This window comes from Embiotoca jacksoni, unplaced genomic scaffold (assembly GCF_022577435.1).
Source record: "Embiotoca jacksoni isolate LCO1_2020_lvr unplaced genomic scaffold, fEmbJac1.0.p SCAF_32, whole genome shotgun sequence".
In the NCBI taxonomy this organism is placed as follows: Eukaryota; Metazoa; Chordata; class Actinopteri; family Embiotocidae; genus Embiotoca; species Embiotoca jacksoni.
Genome location: NW_027185384.1, coordinates 2,917,199 through 2,934,012, shown reverse-complemented (window position 1 = coordinate 2,934,012; position 16,814 = coordinate 2,917,199). Strand labels below are relative to the sequence as shown.

Here is a 16,814-nt window from a genome sequence, read left to right as displayed (position 1 = left end):
TCACAGAAGCATTTTGTTCTGGTTATCTGCTTTTCTTCATTTAACAGGCTTCTGATTAATAATGACATTTCTGTTACACTGAATCAAGCCGGCATTTGTTTGCCCCTCAGAAACAGCGCTTCGCATGCAACGCGTGCCCACAGTGCGTCGCAGACAGTGTGTGTGCGTCTGTGTGTGCATGTGTGTATTTAACCCCCCACCTGTTCCGATGGCCCTCTGATGTGGTTTTGGCACTAACCCGCTGTAGCAGGAAGAACAGAGGACAGGATGTTTGCATTACTTAAAGGTGAAGCCATAAAGGAGAAAGCTGTGAGTCTGTACCCCAAGAACATGACTTAGTGTGTGTCTTTGTTTTCTTCAGTTTTCTCTTTTTTGACTCACTCTGAGTTTTACTACCTTGTTAAATAACTCCTAATGAAAGACAGGATCCCTCTTTACGCCCTAAGCTGCGTCTCTTCTGTCTGTCCTTCTGTGTGCTTTGTCATCAGTTTTGTCTTGTTTGTGGGCACTGGATCAAAAAAATCTCCACAGAACGTTGTTAAGCTCTGAAACTGAAGCCTGACTTGCGTCTGTTTTATTCTTTCTCAGAGCGAATATATAGTAAATGTCCATTTAAAAACTCAAGTGAACTTGAAAATAAATCATGTCCCAATTGCCACATCTATTCGTTAAGTCAGTGCGCGTTCTTCTCTTGCATGTTTCTGTGTGAGACTGATTCATATTGAAATCCAGTCTTACTTTGAATGAATTTTTGCATTTTAAATGAATTCACAAAACTGCCAGGAATGTCATCATCGTAAAAAGACATGCGAGAGTGCAGAAAATAAATTCACTCATCACTCTCGAAATCTCCCTCCTATCCATCATAACGAGATACTTTGTTGGATTAGTAAGCAGCAACCAAATATAAAAAAAAAAAACCACACGGGTGCAATTATTTCCCAATCATGACCACCAAAGAGGACGAGGAGTAACCATGTCGTCATGAGAAATAATCAACCGTCGACACACTGAGCTTTGGAGAATGTCAAAGTAAAACTAAGGTTACGAACTGCGGTTAATATTCCCCGGTTCATTTCGCTATACCGTATTGTAATGCAAATACATCACAGAAGAGAAGTAACTCCGCAGATTTACCATATCACCAAGAGAATGCTAATACTAAGGCTAAAAACACATCTCAAATCTTCTCTTTAACAACTTCCCACCACATTTTAAGCCTCTCTTTATGTTCTCCATCAGCACTGCTCCCATTTACATCCAAAGGCCTACAATTTTTTGTTCGGAATGCAATATTTCTATTCAGGACTCGCTCTGTGAATAAAATATTGTCACCTTTGACCCCTGTGGTTTTACCCTGTCTTTTTCCCCCCCTTTCTTTTCCCTTTCGTCTTTACCTCCCTGGGGGATGATTCTCTCGTTCGCTCACTTTCTCTCTGCTGGGATTTTTTCCTCTCCAGGGAAAGATGGCAAGTATTTTTTCTTTACTTTTCATCTCTCTCCTCCTGTTCTTGAGCATTGTCCATCTTTTTACCCAGCACGCCTGGCCAAGTCTGTTCTGGTCCCTCCTATTTATACCTACTTTTCAGCCCTTTGTGCAACACTGTATTCTCTACAGTTTAAAGAATTTATTTAGTGCAAAACACTTGCTTTAGTTAGTGTAGTTTAATGAGTTATGCACTCAGTGTAGCATCATTTTTTTTTTAATTATCCTATTTGAACTTCATATATACCAATCCTTTACCTTATAAAGCTACCCTGCTTTCAACATAAACATAAGCAGGACAGTATTTAGAATGTAAACATTTTTCTACTAAGAATATCGAGAGATGAAATCTCTTTTCAGTTTGTGGTCACTGTAGAAGCCCTTTCTTAATGGTGCACTGTTACATATTCATCAGGTGTTGCACTCTTGCCCAGTGAGGCACCAGCTCATCCGCATACAATGAGTCTTTCAGCATAATATCAACCTGTCTAATGTGAACCTGTACGCCAGGGAAACTCATAATATTTTATACTTACCACCAGTTTCTGAAAGCCTGCTGGCAGACAAGTTTGATGAATATGGCTATACATTCATCGCTCCAAGGTAAGATGACATGTAGATGATTACATTTTCTGAACACTTTTTACTTCCGGCATGACAACTTTGATTCAGCATAACTTTAAACTTGTTTCCCACAGGGTTTACTGTAAGGACTTAAAGCCACCTGACAAGAACACAAACAACACCGAGTTCCTCATGGAGTTTAACAATTACATCGACACGAAGACTCCAAACAATCCCATGTGTAAGTGTCAAAAACTTCTCTTTCAATATTACATGCTTCCGGTACCTATGACCTAACGTATATACTGGGTCTCATTGTATTACAAGGGTGCTAGATGATGTAATTATTTCTACAGATTCCTATTCAAATCTCAAAAAGCTGTCAAGCCTTACAGTATTTGCGATACTATGTTTAGGTGAACGTATATCAGCCATCTGGCTTAGCATTAAGGTGTGCACTGAACATTTAATGGAAGAGCGCCAACCGAAACGTATTCCCAGAGGTCTCTCTTTCCAGTGAAATGCAGGTCTGGATGGTTTGGTGTGCATGACCAGGCAAAGCTTTGTAATGGGGAACCCCTGTGTTCGTGTTACCCATTTGATGCTAACTCTAGAAGTCTGACCATCACACGCCTGACTGCACATGTGTGAGGCACGTCAGCTTAGATGTGACACACACGCGCTCGCGCACACACAATATTCACCAGTAATATGCCTTCCACACCCCACCTATAGCCGCTCGACCTCATCCAATTACTGTGTGTTTGTGAGAAAGAGCAGGACACGTCAAGCCAAGAGCGCGAGCGGAGCAATAAAACACAAATCAAGGGCCAGTGGACCTTCTCCCTAACATCTGACCAATGCATTAACATCCTTGCCATTTTCTTGCATAAACTCATTGATATGAATCCCTCTTTTTTTGGGGGGGTATTGAGTAAAACTCACGGTCCCCAGACATTTATAAAAGACCTCCTTTATTGTGTTTCACAGTATAATTTGATGGCTTGCGTTTAAGAACTCACATCAAACATCCCAACTTGATCAATCCAATAAAACTTCTCACCCAATTTAAATATTACTTTCACCGTTATTAGCTGCTAGTTTAATGGAGTCCACAGAGAGCACAGGGGGAGAGAGGAGTACGGCCCATGTGGACTATTGGCGGCTCAAACATCGTTACACGCTTTACTTGGTAAAGCCACTGCAGTGGCGAAGAAGTTGAAGTACATTAGGAATTCCTGGGCTGCCTTCAATAAAGAATCCCTAATGAAAACCACTACACGGGGAAGGAAGGTGGAGAAGGAGGGAAATAAAGTGTTACACCAGCTGTTTTCTCTGATGTGTGTGGTGTGTCAAAGGTTGGAGGAGGTGGTGGGGGTGCATCGACAAGCCTCGATGTTAATGGACCGAAGCGGGTCATCGGAGAGTTCAAAGAGGCGGGCACAGCCCAAAAAATGGGCGAGAGGCTTTTATCGCATGTTATGCTTGTCATGTGGTCTTGTCGGACGTCTGCGAAAATATTTTTTTACACCTATATCATCCTACCACCTACCTCACAGCGTTAGGCATGTTCATTAATTGTTTTTTGTGAATTACAATGCAGGTTCATTACATTCAATGTCGTTATAAGATTGGGTCTGTTTCTGATTTTAGAATCTTTTCCTCAAAGAATAGCCTTTCCAAAATAATTCTGTCAAATTCAACTTGGACCTCTCAGATCTTGTGCTTGTAAGTCTAGTCATGTATCAACTCAACCTTTTTACAGTGTTGCGCTCAATTTGCATTTATTTTGGATGCCTAAAATGTGATGTAACCGTTGATCAAACACCGGATAGTTTTGACGATTTCTGCTCATTCAGCAGATTCACTCAACTCTTATTCAAAAGATGACATGTTTAGGCTCAAACAATATTTTGGTCTTTAGGTAATGTGGAGCTGGTGAACCGTTTGCTCTTGGATGCTGGTATCACCTCAGATCTGATCAAGATTTGGAAAGAAAATGAGTTGCAGTAAGTGAAGCACCAAATTTTGGTAATGAATGTCCAAGTGGAAAAATGTTACACAGATGGTTCAAATATTTCAGCATCACCAGTAAATGTCAAGCAGACACAAAGAACATTCCAGATTTTTGTAATTGTATGTTTTATATCTTTTCTCTGCTTGTCAGGCAGGGTGTCTTGGCCAGATTTGTTACCACTGATGGAGGGATCACGCGGGTCTTCCCCAAAAGGTATTTGTCAAAAAATGGAGAATGGGAGTTGATTTAATGGCATGGGGAGGAGTAGGTAATATGTTAGGGATTATATGATTAAGAGTAATGATGCCCTCTGCTAAGAGAGCTGCAACTTACCCATGTAGTGCTTTATACTTTACAGTAAGGGCATAAAGTCAGATCTTATTCTCCAGATATCTAACCTTTTCACCTCAATGGGTGAGCACAAACACCCAAACCTACTCACCAGTCCCTACCTAAAGCTCTTAAGCATAAGCAAGGGTTGGAAAATGGACTAACTCGTAAATAGAGATCTTTGTTTTCATGCTTTCACCCCTCGTTCCAATGACAGTATGATGACCAGTGGTTCCAGTATCTCAACAGTGTAAAACATGTTTTTTTGCAAGTATGAGAGAAATCACAGTCTTGGGATATATTGCAAATATCAAGGGAGAAGTTGGCATTTGACAGACCTACATGCGTATACATTGGCAGCATTGAGACTGTGTTTAGAAGCATGAAGTTAGGTGTAGATTGTGAGTATATTCACAGTTTTTAAGTTCATCACCGTCTTGGGAGAAGGGGAAGCAAGTCAATATATAATCTGCATAAGAATGTTCACGTTCATAAAGTGCGAGCTTGTAAAAGGAAAGTAAAGTGGACCAACACAAATACTTGAAGTACCCCTTAAAAGAGACACATGCCAACACATGGTGGTGTAAATGAAAGTAAATTACCCAAGAATGAAAGAGAGAAAATTGCAGTTAGATTTTGGTCTTGTGCAAAGGTGTCTCTGTTGTGCCATGTTTTCCTGAGGAAAGTTTGGATAATGGTGTCATATCTGTGTGTGTGTGTGTGTGTGTATCTTATGTGTGTTTGATAGTGCTGGTCTGTACTGGAAAGAAGAGGCAGAAACATATGAGTTAAGTTTCTATAAGCGAAGTTTGGACAATGATCTGTACGTCTTCACTCCAACACCCTACCTTGCTAAAGAGAACAACAGTGAGTAACAGCCTGTGTTTCACATGTGACAATTATTAATACAATTGCAGAGTTTTCTTTTGGTTTCTGGAGGGTTTAAGTATCGTGGTAACAGTGGGTGGTGGCGGCAGTGATTTGACTAAAAACTATGCATGTTCAAGTAGCCTGACCAAGCACAAAACCTGGAAACATTGAGAAATAGCTCAATACTAAAGTTGTCTGATGATTAACTTAACTCCACTTTTAAAGCTCATAAATTCACTTTGGACTATGATCACAACAACATTACATTAAAATGCTGTAAAATGAATAATCACCAAACATTAGTAAAAGCTAAAGTGGCTTAGGTACTGTGAATAAACACTCGGGTGCTGCACCTACATGTTTTAATGGTGGGAAAAACCCTGCAATTGCCAGTTTAATAACTCGTGTGGTTTACCATATTGATTTATTCACAGAGGCGTTTCTGTTTTGCTTTAAATAGGTGACCAAATTATAGAAACACCTCTCAGTATAACACAACACATTGCAATTCAACACCACCACAAACTACACTCTCCAAAAATCTTAATGCAGTTGAATCAACTCTCTAAAAAGTTTAAACAGAAACTGAAAACTGTGACCTTCATGGAGGTTCGATGTGATGTGGGACTGTTGTGTTAAACTGTGTTAGTTTCAGCTCGCTGTTCTCATCTTCCCATCTCATCACTGTGATTTAAAAGAATGTCACATTGGTGACGGGACACACAATCAGCAGAAAAGGTGGCAGTTTATTTAGTGAATTAACGTCTATTGAAACGTCCAATAACGTGTCATTAGCCTTGAACTAATAACAAGTGTATATGCGTTTTCCATACAGTGTGTCCTTTGTTCTTGCAGCAAGTGACGACTCAGTCCTTGTGAGCAGAGCAGTAAACCTTAGGATTGATGAAATCACACTCAAACCAGCTGGTGAGGACACACACACACACACACACACACACACACACACACACACACACACACACACACACACACACACACACACACACGTGCAGACTAACACAAAGAGTATTTACACGTTTAAATCAAATTTCTCAAGTGTGTCTTCTCTTCTGCCACCTGCACATAAACACAACTACACTTACAGCAATGAATATTATTTACACACCTACATTTGCTGCCCTCCAGCTTTAACCATATTCATGACTCTGTTTCGCTGGACACACTCGCAGCCTCTTATTTCATGGCCGCTGATCGTCGTTTGTCTATTTCTCCTTCTCTCGCCGACATATACACACAAACACGCATACACAAACCACACATCAAGTTGTCCAGCCTGCCTGTGATCTTTAGCCAAGTTTGCATTTTGGAAGTTCAGAGTGTAAAGTTGACACAGAGGTTCGATATGATCGAGGATGTCTGGCTTTTGTGTTTTATCCCAGTGGTCGGCGTGAAGTTGGACGTCAGTGCGTGGATGGCGAGCTTTATCAACACAACATACAGGACAAATGTGAGGAGATGCTATCTGCATGACACACACACACACACACACACACACACACACACACACACACACACACACACACACACACACACACACACTTGATACATGCTATAACTTTTCATCCCTCTGCTCTTCTGTGTTTGAAGTGCATTGATGAGATCTGTGGCTGTCAGAGAAATGATGAGGTAAGAAGTTGAATTGCATATTTTTTTTTATTTATTTTGCTGTTAGTTATGGATAACAATTAACATCTCTTTTGATCATCTCTTTGTGATTCCAGTACGTGGACTGTGTCATTCTGGATGACGGGGGCTTCCTGGTGATGTCCAATCGAGATGAATATATTAGTCAGGTGGGCTCTTGCATTTTACTCTCATTCACAAAACAGTTGAACGTGACAAATGTATAGGTTGCCAGAAAAAATAAATAAAAGATCATTGTTGTCTCTTAAGCCACACTAATATAAAGGGTTCATTAGCTGTTACTAATGAGTAAATTATTCACTAAAGCTTCTATTCTATGATTCATTCTGTTAGTGATTTATTAACCATTCACAGAATGATAATGCCATGCCTTATAAGTAATAACGTCTTTATAAATCAAGCCTTATAAAAAATAAAGCTCAAATGTATTCTAAGTTCATTTACAACTTATATTTGCTGGTCTAACACAGATGAGGGTAGACATCGCTGCTAATTATTTTTGTACAATTAACTCGACACCATTTTCTGGGTGAAAATGACCATTTTGTGGTTCTCGCATACCTATTTGAAGACGGTATGATTATTTAAAAAGAAGGACACTTAAAGAGCGCAGACCTCTGTCAGCGCCAATAGCCCACTCTTTTATAACATGTAAATCTGCAACTGCAACCAGCCTGTTATCTGGATATATTTCCAAAACTATTAGAATGATGTCACAGGTGACTTGTGCCTAGTTTGGATTTTGCTCAGATGTAATCACTTCCCAGACTGGGAGGGGTCAAAATCACATAACCAAAGGTCCATAAGTAGCATGATGACAGCTGAGTTAACCAGCAGTTGATATCGTTTTTTGCGTTTTCTTGACCTTAAAGGTTTATTCTTAATAGTAAATATTTTAACTTATGTTAAAAAACAATTTTTTTTTGTATGAAACAGTGAGTGAGCTCATGGCTCTAATATCGTTTTGATTAATCCACTGAAATCAGCCATACATTCTTCATATCCTGAACAAAACCCAGCTTGTTCTGAAATATTCAAGACTAGTTTGATGCAAAAATAATGAGAAGCTAAATCTGTTGTGAATCTTCAGTCCTTCATGATGATAACTAAAATAAACTAATGAGTTGACCGATCGATTCCCATTATTAAATCATACACACACAAACCCAAATACAGAAAGCATACACATTTCTACCCCATTGTTGTCCTATGCTACATGCTAGCAGTGGGCCCCTGCTGTCGTCTGAGTAAATGTTTTTTCATGCGGCCTCAGCTCCGTCCTAATCAGGGCTGGGTGTGCACTGGATAAATCAGTTGCCCTCTGAAGTTTGACAGCAGCACTAAAACCTAGAGACCTTGTTTGGAAAAGGCTGTATGCCCTCAATCATATTTCCTACAGGAGCAAAGTTTCTCTCTCTCTCTGTAAGCTTCTCGCCTTCTCTCCTTCTTTATTTCCCTCTCTCTCCAGTTCATTCCTTTTCTTATTCCAAAAACCCTCAGGGAGTCTGCAGCCAACAGGGCTGTGACTGTTAATTCATTATTTGTGTTATTGCGCAGGGAAAGAGGAGAAGGCTCCCGTTACCTTATAGATTGCAAGATTTATATATCCTTTGGCCGTTAGACGAAAGAGGAATGGATACGTGGAGGATGGCTTGTTAACAGTGACCGTGCAAAGTGAAAGGAAAAGGATAGTTTGTGTTTCCTAAAGCACACACACGCATGCATCCAAGCATGTGCACAACGCCACATCTTTAGCACCCACACACACAGATGTACACTACTTACTGTACATAGTCCCTCCTGGATACACAAGTACTTAAACACTTCCATGCACATGGTCATGTCACACCTTTGAGATGCCGAAACAAACTACTTCCTCTAAGTGGAAATTTATGGTTGCCTGGTGTACTGTGTTAATCAGATTATACTGAAGTCTATCATCCTGGTTTGAGAGTGATTTACTGTGTGTGTGTGTGTGTGTGTGTGTGTGTGTGTGTGTGTGTGTGTGTGTGTGTGTGTGTGTGTGTGTGTGTAGACATTCTTTACAGTTTTGTACATGTGTTGTACATAGAATTAACTGTCATAAACTGAAAGTATAAACATGTTTAAGCACTCTGTAAATGATAAATATTGAGGAAATCTCCAGTGACTTCCATCTACAATGTGCTTTTTAAAGGTTTTTGCTTACACACAGGGTTCAGATATTTCTCAGCGGGCCCTTGTTACTGAAATCATTTCCCCTATGAAGTTGTGAGGTCAGGCACATGGTGGTAGATTTTGCCTCGGGCACAAAGGAACGTGTTGTATTATTTATACCGCAGCATTGTTTAAGTCTCTGTTTGGATTCTTGTTTCTGCTTTTCAAAATGTACGTGAACCCTGCTACAAAAGCGCAAGAGAGGTTTTTTTTTACATTGTCTACTCCACCCTCCTGACCTCAGATTGGGCGTTTCTTCGGTGTCATCGACCCCATCCTCATGAAAAACCTGGTCAATGCGACCCTGTTCACCTCCAAGAGCACCTACGACTACCAGTCGCTCTGTGACCCCGAGAGAGAGAGCAAGGCGGCTGCAGGCCTGCGATCCGTCTATGTGGTGAGTTACATAAGCCAGACACACACACACACACACACACACACACAGCCACGCACGTGCACACCCACCCTTACATGTTCACACCTCTTGATATCCATACATATACTCATTTCCCTGCATGACAGATGCATGTACACATGCGGCCATTTGTACTCGTACCTGCTAGCTCACACACTTCCAATGGTCGCACACACACACACACACACACACACACACACACACACACACACACACACACACACACACAGACCGTCCCACGCCAGGGAGCCATAAATCTGCATAGAACAGATGAGAAGTGAAGCAGAGGGTATGGTGAAAGCGTTAGAGTGGGAGTTGCAGTAACAGGATTAGGTGGTCTAGCATGCTTGGCTAACACACCAAGTGATGTAGAAACAGGCACTGTTTCTCTTCACTTAGAAAACACACAACTTAGAGTGAAATGATGCAATTTGTCTGCAGACATTAATACTGATGAATTTATCTTGATGCCGAAAGGTTTACATTACAGATGGTAATAAGCTGATACCTAATAAAAAATGATGAAAGTCTTCCAAGGTATTTACAGTTTTTAAAAAATTCCCCTCACTGATCGAAAAAGCGAAACCACGCCGTTTCTTGGCTGGGAATAACACGCTTGAGTGGCCAAGGTGAGATGAAAGATGCGGAGACCTTCTGATCAAAGGCGCTGTCAACAGCCAGCGATGCCTCAACACAGTTAGTTAAGACTCCTTGATGACTCAACCCGCCATCAACTGAAGAGAAAGAGTACAGCACTGAATCACCAAAACAAGGCCCTCGCATGCTAACCATAATGAAAGCAACATGCTGGGCCTTTTATTCATACCGTGTGCTACTTTGTTTTCTCACTGGTCCTTTGTTTACATATTTATCCGTGCATCTATTGAGGAGGATTGTGCTCCAATTTCCTCAGAAAGGGAGGAAGAAAAAAAGAAGACCTCTAGCTGGACCTTTTGGTCTTTGTGCCTGGCAAACCTGGACCGTCAGCAGCCACTGTAAACACGAACAGGATGTTGAGAGTGGCTCAACGGGCTTAAAATGATTTGTTAAACGAATCATTAGATTTAATTTGGTGCTTTCCTGATATTAATTCTCATTTTGTTTGTCCCTCTCAGCCCACAATAGCAGATATTTTGAGTATAGGATGGTGGGCGACAGCTGCAGCCTGGTGAGTCTTTTTTCTTTTTGATTTTTTCTAACATTTAGTGTCATCACATTCTTTTCATATGATAAATATAAAGAATATGCAGGATACAAGCCAGAATTGTAAGTCCTTAAACCCAGGTTGTAATGGAAAGCAGACATGGATTTGTTCCTCCAAATGGACATATAGCATCTGTTTAATAGCTGAATTGTTCCCAAGACAGTCGACATTCCTCAAAATCTTCTCCTGATTTATGTTTGGTCTCGCTGTCTTGATGTCATTAACAGCTTGTTTTACAATATGTTCAATATAAAGTGTATATATCAAAGTACACTTGAAGATGTTTTGTTTAAATACTAAAATTAGACACAATTCAGCCTTTAAGTCGCCACACGAGTTGTTAGTTTAGTTTTGGTTTGCATTTGCACAGATGATTTATTGTGCATTATATTCCAAAGAATCCAGACATTTTTCATCTTTGGGATTTTGTTTGTGCTCTTAGGTCAATCCTGCAACAGTTACTGGTCAGCATCACATTCCCCAATTTCCTGGACGCAGGTGAGTTCCCAGTAATTTCACGCATAGAAAAATATACTGTTTGGGGGGGAGTTTTTTCAACATTTTTCCAGTTCTGCACAGCTCAAATATCGTCCTCATGGAGATTGAATCATAATAGATGCTCATTTTAATTTACTTTGAAAAGGCTTTAAAAGATATTGTCACGCCATTAAATTATGGTGCAATACTCGCCACACAGCAGGAATATGTAGTGAGTCACAATATTACTTGCAGGAACTGTTGAGCGCAACTCTTCTGAGGATTTCATATGTAACACATGTGAACCAGACCTTGCGAATGTATATACATTGTGTGTATATCTTGTGTGGGCACAAATGGGGTATTAAAATACACAGATTACCAACAGCTTCAAAACAAACCCAAATAACAGGCCTGTCTCTATTTTAATAAAAATGACGTGATGAAGATGTTCCTTTTAACTTCAATCCTTCTCAGCCATATGGACCTAGTTTTTGTTTAATATTCCAAAAGTTTTGATATGACTGTCTTTGAGATTTCTGCTGCCACCCTAAAACAATGTGACAACTGATTTTTTTTTTTTTTTTTTTTTTGTATCCAGAGAAACTAGCACATCCTTTTCCAAAATGATTTTTCACTCCTGTGATCACAACAGACCAAATTCCTTTCTCTTCCTTTGTAAGTTGGCTGCAGAAATTTCAGGAAACCTTTTGCACGGTGAGATACTATTAGAAGTAACCGAGAATATTTTTCTTCATAAAGTTATCTCTTTGAGATGAAATTATTGTCTGACTCTGCAGTTATGCTCTGCTTTACTAGATTATAAGCATTTCAGCGCCTTTGAGCTCATTGTTTTGGTTTCCAGTTTCCAGCAGCAGTACACGTCTTCCACGGAAATAATGGCAAATATAGCCGCAAGCAGTAGAAGACAAGAAGTACATGAAAGCAAATCGGATGCACAAATTGTAACATTGCTTATCAAGTTGTTCCAAAGCAAATTCGATCCATGAACCTTCGGATCCCCAGGATCCAATAAAACCATGCTTTATTAAGGTTGTTCATGTTAATTAAGGCATCAATTTATGCCTTACGTAATAGTGATTAAGGGTGTTATTGGCATTAGTAAATACGGTAATAAGCATTAACTACCAGTTAATTAACAGTTAATTACTGATAAATAATCATTTAGGTCATGTTAATTAAGGTATTCATTTATGCCTCACGTAATAGTTATAAATTGCGAAAACATAAAGTTGGTTGTTACAGCGCCACCTTGAGGTCAACGATTGTCATTTTGTGTGCCGGAGCAGTGGGGGGAATTTGCAACGCAGCTGCAAATTTTGGTCAGGTTCGGACTCAGTTTCTTCTGCACAATCACTTTTAACATAGAAAAATAATACGGAAGAAGAAGAACCAGAACAAAGACAAAAAGGTTCTGCGCAGCTATGCTGCTTGGACCCCTAATTATCTGATAATTAGCTACCAGCGTGAAAACGTTGTGGGGCTGAAAAGAGTCAAAAGACCAAAACGGCACGAAAAAGGAGAGCGTATTTGTCGGCAGGCCAGAAACACAACTGTATGCTCATGTTTCTTCATGTTCGCTGGCTGTATAAAGTGTTTGCTGAAGTCATAATATGTCAACATTGAGTTGTTATAAATGTGTGTTGATGTAAATAGACCTGAATGTGAGTGCATGTCCCCCTGCAGCTGAAATGGATGACGAAGTGTCGGATGCCATGCGAAAGGAGGTCTGCATCACAGAGCAGACTCAGTACTACTTTGAGACCGACGTCGTGTCTTTTAGAGGCTCATTCGACTGTGAAAACTGCTCCAGGTAAAACCGCAGTACACCTTAAAACCTTCTCGGCTGCCCAGCATGCATTTACACACACTCAAGTTTGTATCCATGAGATCCAAATGAAGCGATCTCACTAAGGCCAGTAAATGTTTAAATCCCATAAAGGTGAAGTCAAGTCGAGAGCATGGACCACCGTCCTGGCGTGTGTGTGCGTGTGTGCGTGTGTGCGTGTGCGCGTGTGTGTGTGTGTGTGTGTGAGATATGTACAAATATATGTGTGTAGGTACGGTGTTTTAAGGCCCCCTCGTGCCAGCTAATGGAGTGCCTGCCCGCATGCCGCGCAGCGTTCCTGCACATTAGCGGCACACACGTTTCTTTTTAACGACTGCCATAAAAAAGCAGAGAAACTTATTTGTGCACCAGCGACATGTGGGTTTCAGTAAACTGCTCGGAGGACAGTGGGGTAGCACAGCAGGTTTGTGTCCCCTCAGGAGTAAAAGCACTTAGGGAACTTGACTGAGCGATCCACAGTGTGCTTTTCATGGTGTTTACACTTCAAGGTTGTCTTAAAGAATAAAAGGTCCCCGGGGTACTGCTGAGTCATCTATGGGGAATAATTAGTGTCTACTTTTTGTAGCTCTTTAGATATAAAGACATGTAAGCAGCAGACCAGAATCACTGCAGCTTCTTTTCACCGCTTTCTGGTTAAATATTCAACTTTCTGCGTCTCTTGTGAGTATGTTTCAGTGACATCGTCTCTTTCCTGGACTCCAGCCCACGTGTCAACAACTGCTCTCGTGTCTCTTGTGTGTCTGCTGCTCTGCAGGCTGTACCACGCTGAAAAGCTGCCCAAGACGAACCTGGTCTTCATCATTGCTGATGCAAAAGGCACCTGCACGTCATGTGACACAAAGCCGTTAATACAGGAGGAGCAGCAATGTATCCTTTTACCTGACACAACTATCATCTGGCTGAGAATCGTTGTGTTTGATTCAGTGAACAGATGTTTTACAAAGTTTGTGCCTTTGACAAGATAATAATCATGGATGGATGCTGACAATTACAGAGAACTTGCAGTAAACATCAGAAGGTTCCTTCTCCCAGCTTCTGTAAAATGATTGTTTCCCATGTTTTATAATTCTGGCTACTCACTATTTCTCTCATTTGCGTCTTCTAAATCCCGCAGCCATAATAATGAGTGAGCATTTCCATTGTAATTGACATTTACAAATTGGCTCTGAATTCAGATCTGCCTGCACCGAGTCTGTATGGCAGATGGTCGAATGGGACAGGGCTGCTGAATAGCTTACAAACAAATCTGTGATGTTCTCTCAAACACACAGGGCTGTGGTCAATTAGAGATGAAGCCTGTTGGAAAACCCAATGCTCCAAAATGACTGCCACATCATCGAAATGTTGAGCAATGTGCTCAGAATCCAAAAAGAGGGTTTTAATTGTCTTTCCACTGATTTTTTGGACACTAATCAAAAGTATATTGGCCATTTTTCTTTTGTAATCGGGATGTTGTATTTAACAGTTTCCTGTTGTAACTGGAGTTAAGTGTCTTCTGGAAAAAGCCCTGTTTGTTGCTGCCGCTATGGATGCAGAATCCCTCAGAAGTTGCGTCTTGTTTCCTGACTTTATTCCTACAGCTAATGGGCCTGATCCCTGCGAAATGGCTCTCAATCCTCGGTACAGGAAAGGGCCCGCAATTTGTTTGGATAATAACGAACACGTAAGTTGCTCTCATCAGAGCTGGATGACTTCGGGTTGAGAACTGAAAATTGATCGGTCCGTGTAGGGTTTCCTGTATAATATTACCAAGCTGCTTCACAGTTGAGGCAGTTGATATGTGCTTATTCACACCCAACATTAGCATTCACTTATGGACCTGCATCTGGACACCTGGTGAACAGGAGTCAAACATTCACTCTCCTCGTAGCTCCGTTTTGGTTTTCATTACCTCCTGGGGGAAATATTTGGCTCCTCAGCTGCTAAATGTTCTGCTATGTTCGCTATATAATCACTAAATGTCTATGTGCGGTTTGGTGCGAGTCAGGTAGCGTACAGTGAGTTTATAGGAGCCTTTTCACTGCAAACAGCTGTCTTCAGGAAAGAGGAAATGCCTCTTATAGTGTGAAAAGCATTTTTCCTTATAGTTTTATTTTTTTTTTTTCACTTTTTAATGTTTCAAAATCAGCAACTTGATCTGTTTTGACTTTTTTTTAACCTGGAAATTAAGAGGTAGGAACAGCAAGATTTTAGGGACCAATTAAAAACAAAGACCAGAAGGATTTCGCCCGAGTTTATAAAACTTTTCCTGGCCAAAGTCCAAAATCCTTAAGGTGCTCTCCTGATATGGAAACAATAACTCAGTGAAGAAATCCTACCCATGGCACCTTTCCATCACTAATATCTTTACATGGTGCATGTCACTTCTTTTTTTTTTTATTTATTTTTTATTTTTTCTGAAATCCCTTAAAAGCTGAGTGTGTGTAGGTTTCCCATGCAAAGATAAACAGCCGGCTGTTACTCGACTTATGAATAACTAAGCTAAACAAACACTTTTTTGAGCGGCGCAGAATCTTTGTGTGTGAAACCTCTGTGCTTGAATGCTGTTTGTTTTCACTCTATAGTCTTTTTCCAATGTCAAACTGTGTCAGTCCTAAAAATGAACTCTTATGCCTGCACTGTCTTGCTCACTCACACACTCTCTAATGCAAACACACACTAACACTCTCTCCCACACTCTTGTGTCTTAAGGGAATGCATCTGTCTTGTACCACTATTTGTCCACTGAATCTGATTTGTTGTGCCTTTTTCTGCTCCTATTTGCTTTCTAACTTGCTGACTAAGTGGACCTTTTTGCTGCATGATTCTCTTTCTCTCTGTTTTCTCTGTTTCCTGCCTTGTGATTGGCTGTTGATGGTTAGGATGAGGCCATGTGCCGAAGGAGCGCAGGCTCCCCATTGGCTTCCTCTCTGCTCATGTTACTGCTGCCACTGTTCATGTGCTGTCTCGGGTCAGTCCCATAACACAAGCTCTCTCACTCATTAACATGTTGTCATTATGTTATACTCAATCTAACGGTCTGTGGCTTGTAGCTCTTTTGCTCTCTTCCCCCTGATGTTTCTCTCCTCAGTTTGTTTTCCTCTTACTTCCTTTCCTGTTTTTACATCTCTGCTTTGTCCCACTACCTCATGTCTTTTGCTATTGTTTTCCCACACGTATCCTTCTCACCTGTCACTCTCTCTCGTACTATACCACCATCTGTCTTCACCTCCTCCAACCTACCCCTCCTTCTATTTCTGTCTCTCGTCAACATTTTCTCCGTCTCACCTGACTTTGAACTTCAAGCCATGACTCTTTGTATCTTACCCCATCTATCATTATCTGTCTCCAGCTAAAGACTCCAGTGTCTCTACTGATTACTGATGTATACAGACGCGAGCAAAAACCGACCATTCACTTCTCATTTGCATCCATATTTCCATCTGTCTCTTTTAATATTTCTCAACTTATTTTATTTTTTTTCTGTTCGCCAAAGAAATATCAAGGCAAGACATTCTTTCCCTTTTACCTCCAGATGCTAAGCGTAAAGGGATCAGTTTAGGTCATATGTAATGGCTCAACATTTTCCAGTCAAGTATAAACAAGTAATTTTGGAGCTTTTTTATATTCTTTGACGACTTTTTCGATCCCTGTATTTTTTAAACTGACCGTTTGCTAAGCCTCAGTCCTCTTACTTTGTGCTGCGAACATGCGACGCCTGTCAGGTTTTCCATTGTCACA

General features: G+C 40.7%; 1 protein-coding gene across 1 annotated transcript in view; it reads left to right on the top strand.

Moving 5' to 3' along the window:
* Positions 1–16,814, top strand: part of cacna2d1a (calcium channel, voltage-dependent, alpha 2/delta subunit 1a) — a 90,495-nt gene that overhangs the window by 68,546 nt on the left and 5,135 nt on the right. The window contains exons 23-38 of the mRNA XM_069164755.1: positions 2,029–2,089; positions 2,185–2,291; positions 3,975–4,059; positions 4,218–4,280; positions 5,146–5,264; positions 6,123–6,194; positions 6,668–6,735; positions 6,876–6,914; positions 7,010–7,081; positions 9,373–9,525; positions 10,659–10,711; positions 11,190–11,245; positions 12,932–13,058; positions 13,849–13,961; positions 14,675–14,757; positions 15,956–16,044. Of these exons, the coding sequence (XP_069020856.1) occupies positions 2,029–2,089; positions 2,185–2,291; positions 3,975–4,059; positions 4,218–4,280; positions 5,146–5,264; positions 6,123–6,194; positions 6,668–6,735; positions 6,876–6,914; positions 7,010–7,081; positions 9,373–9,525; positions 10,659–10,711; positions 11,190–11,245; positions 12,932–13,058; positions 13,849–13,961; positions 14,675–14,757; positions 15,956–16,044 (1,360 nt within the window). The remainder of the gene's footprint in view (positions 1–2,028; positions 2,090–2,184; positions 2,292–3,974; positions 4,060–4,217; positions 4,281–5,145; positions 5,265–6,122; positions 6,195–6,667; positions 6,736–6,875; positions 6,915–7,009; positions 7,082–9,372; positions 9,526–10,658; positions 10,712–11,189; positions 11,246–12,931; positions 13,059–13,848; positions 13,962–14,674; positions 14,758–15,955; positions 16,045–16,814) is intronic.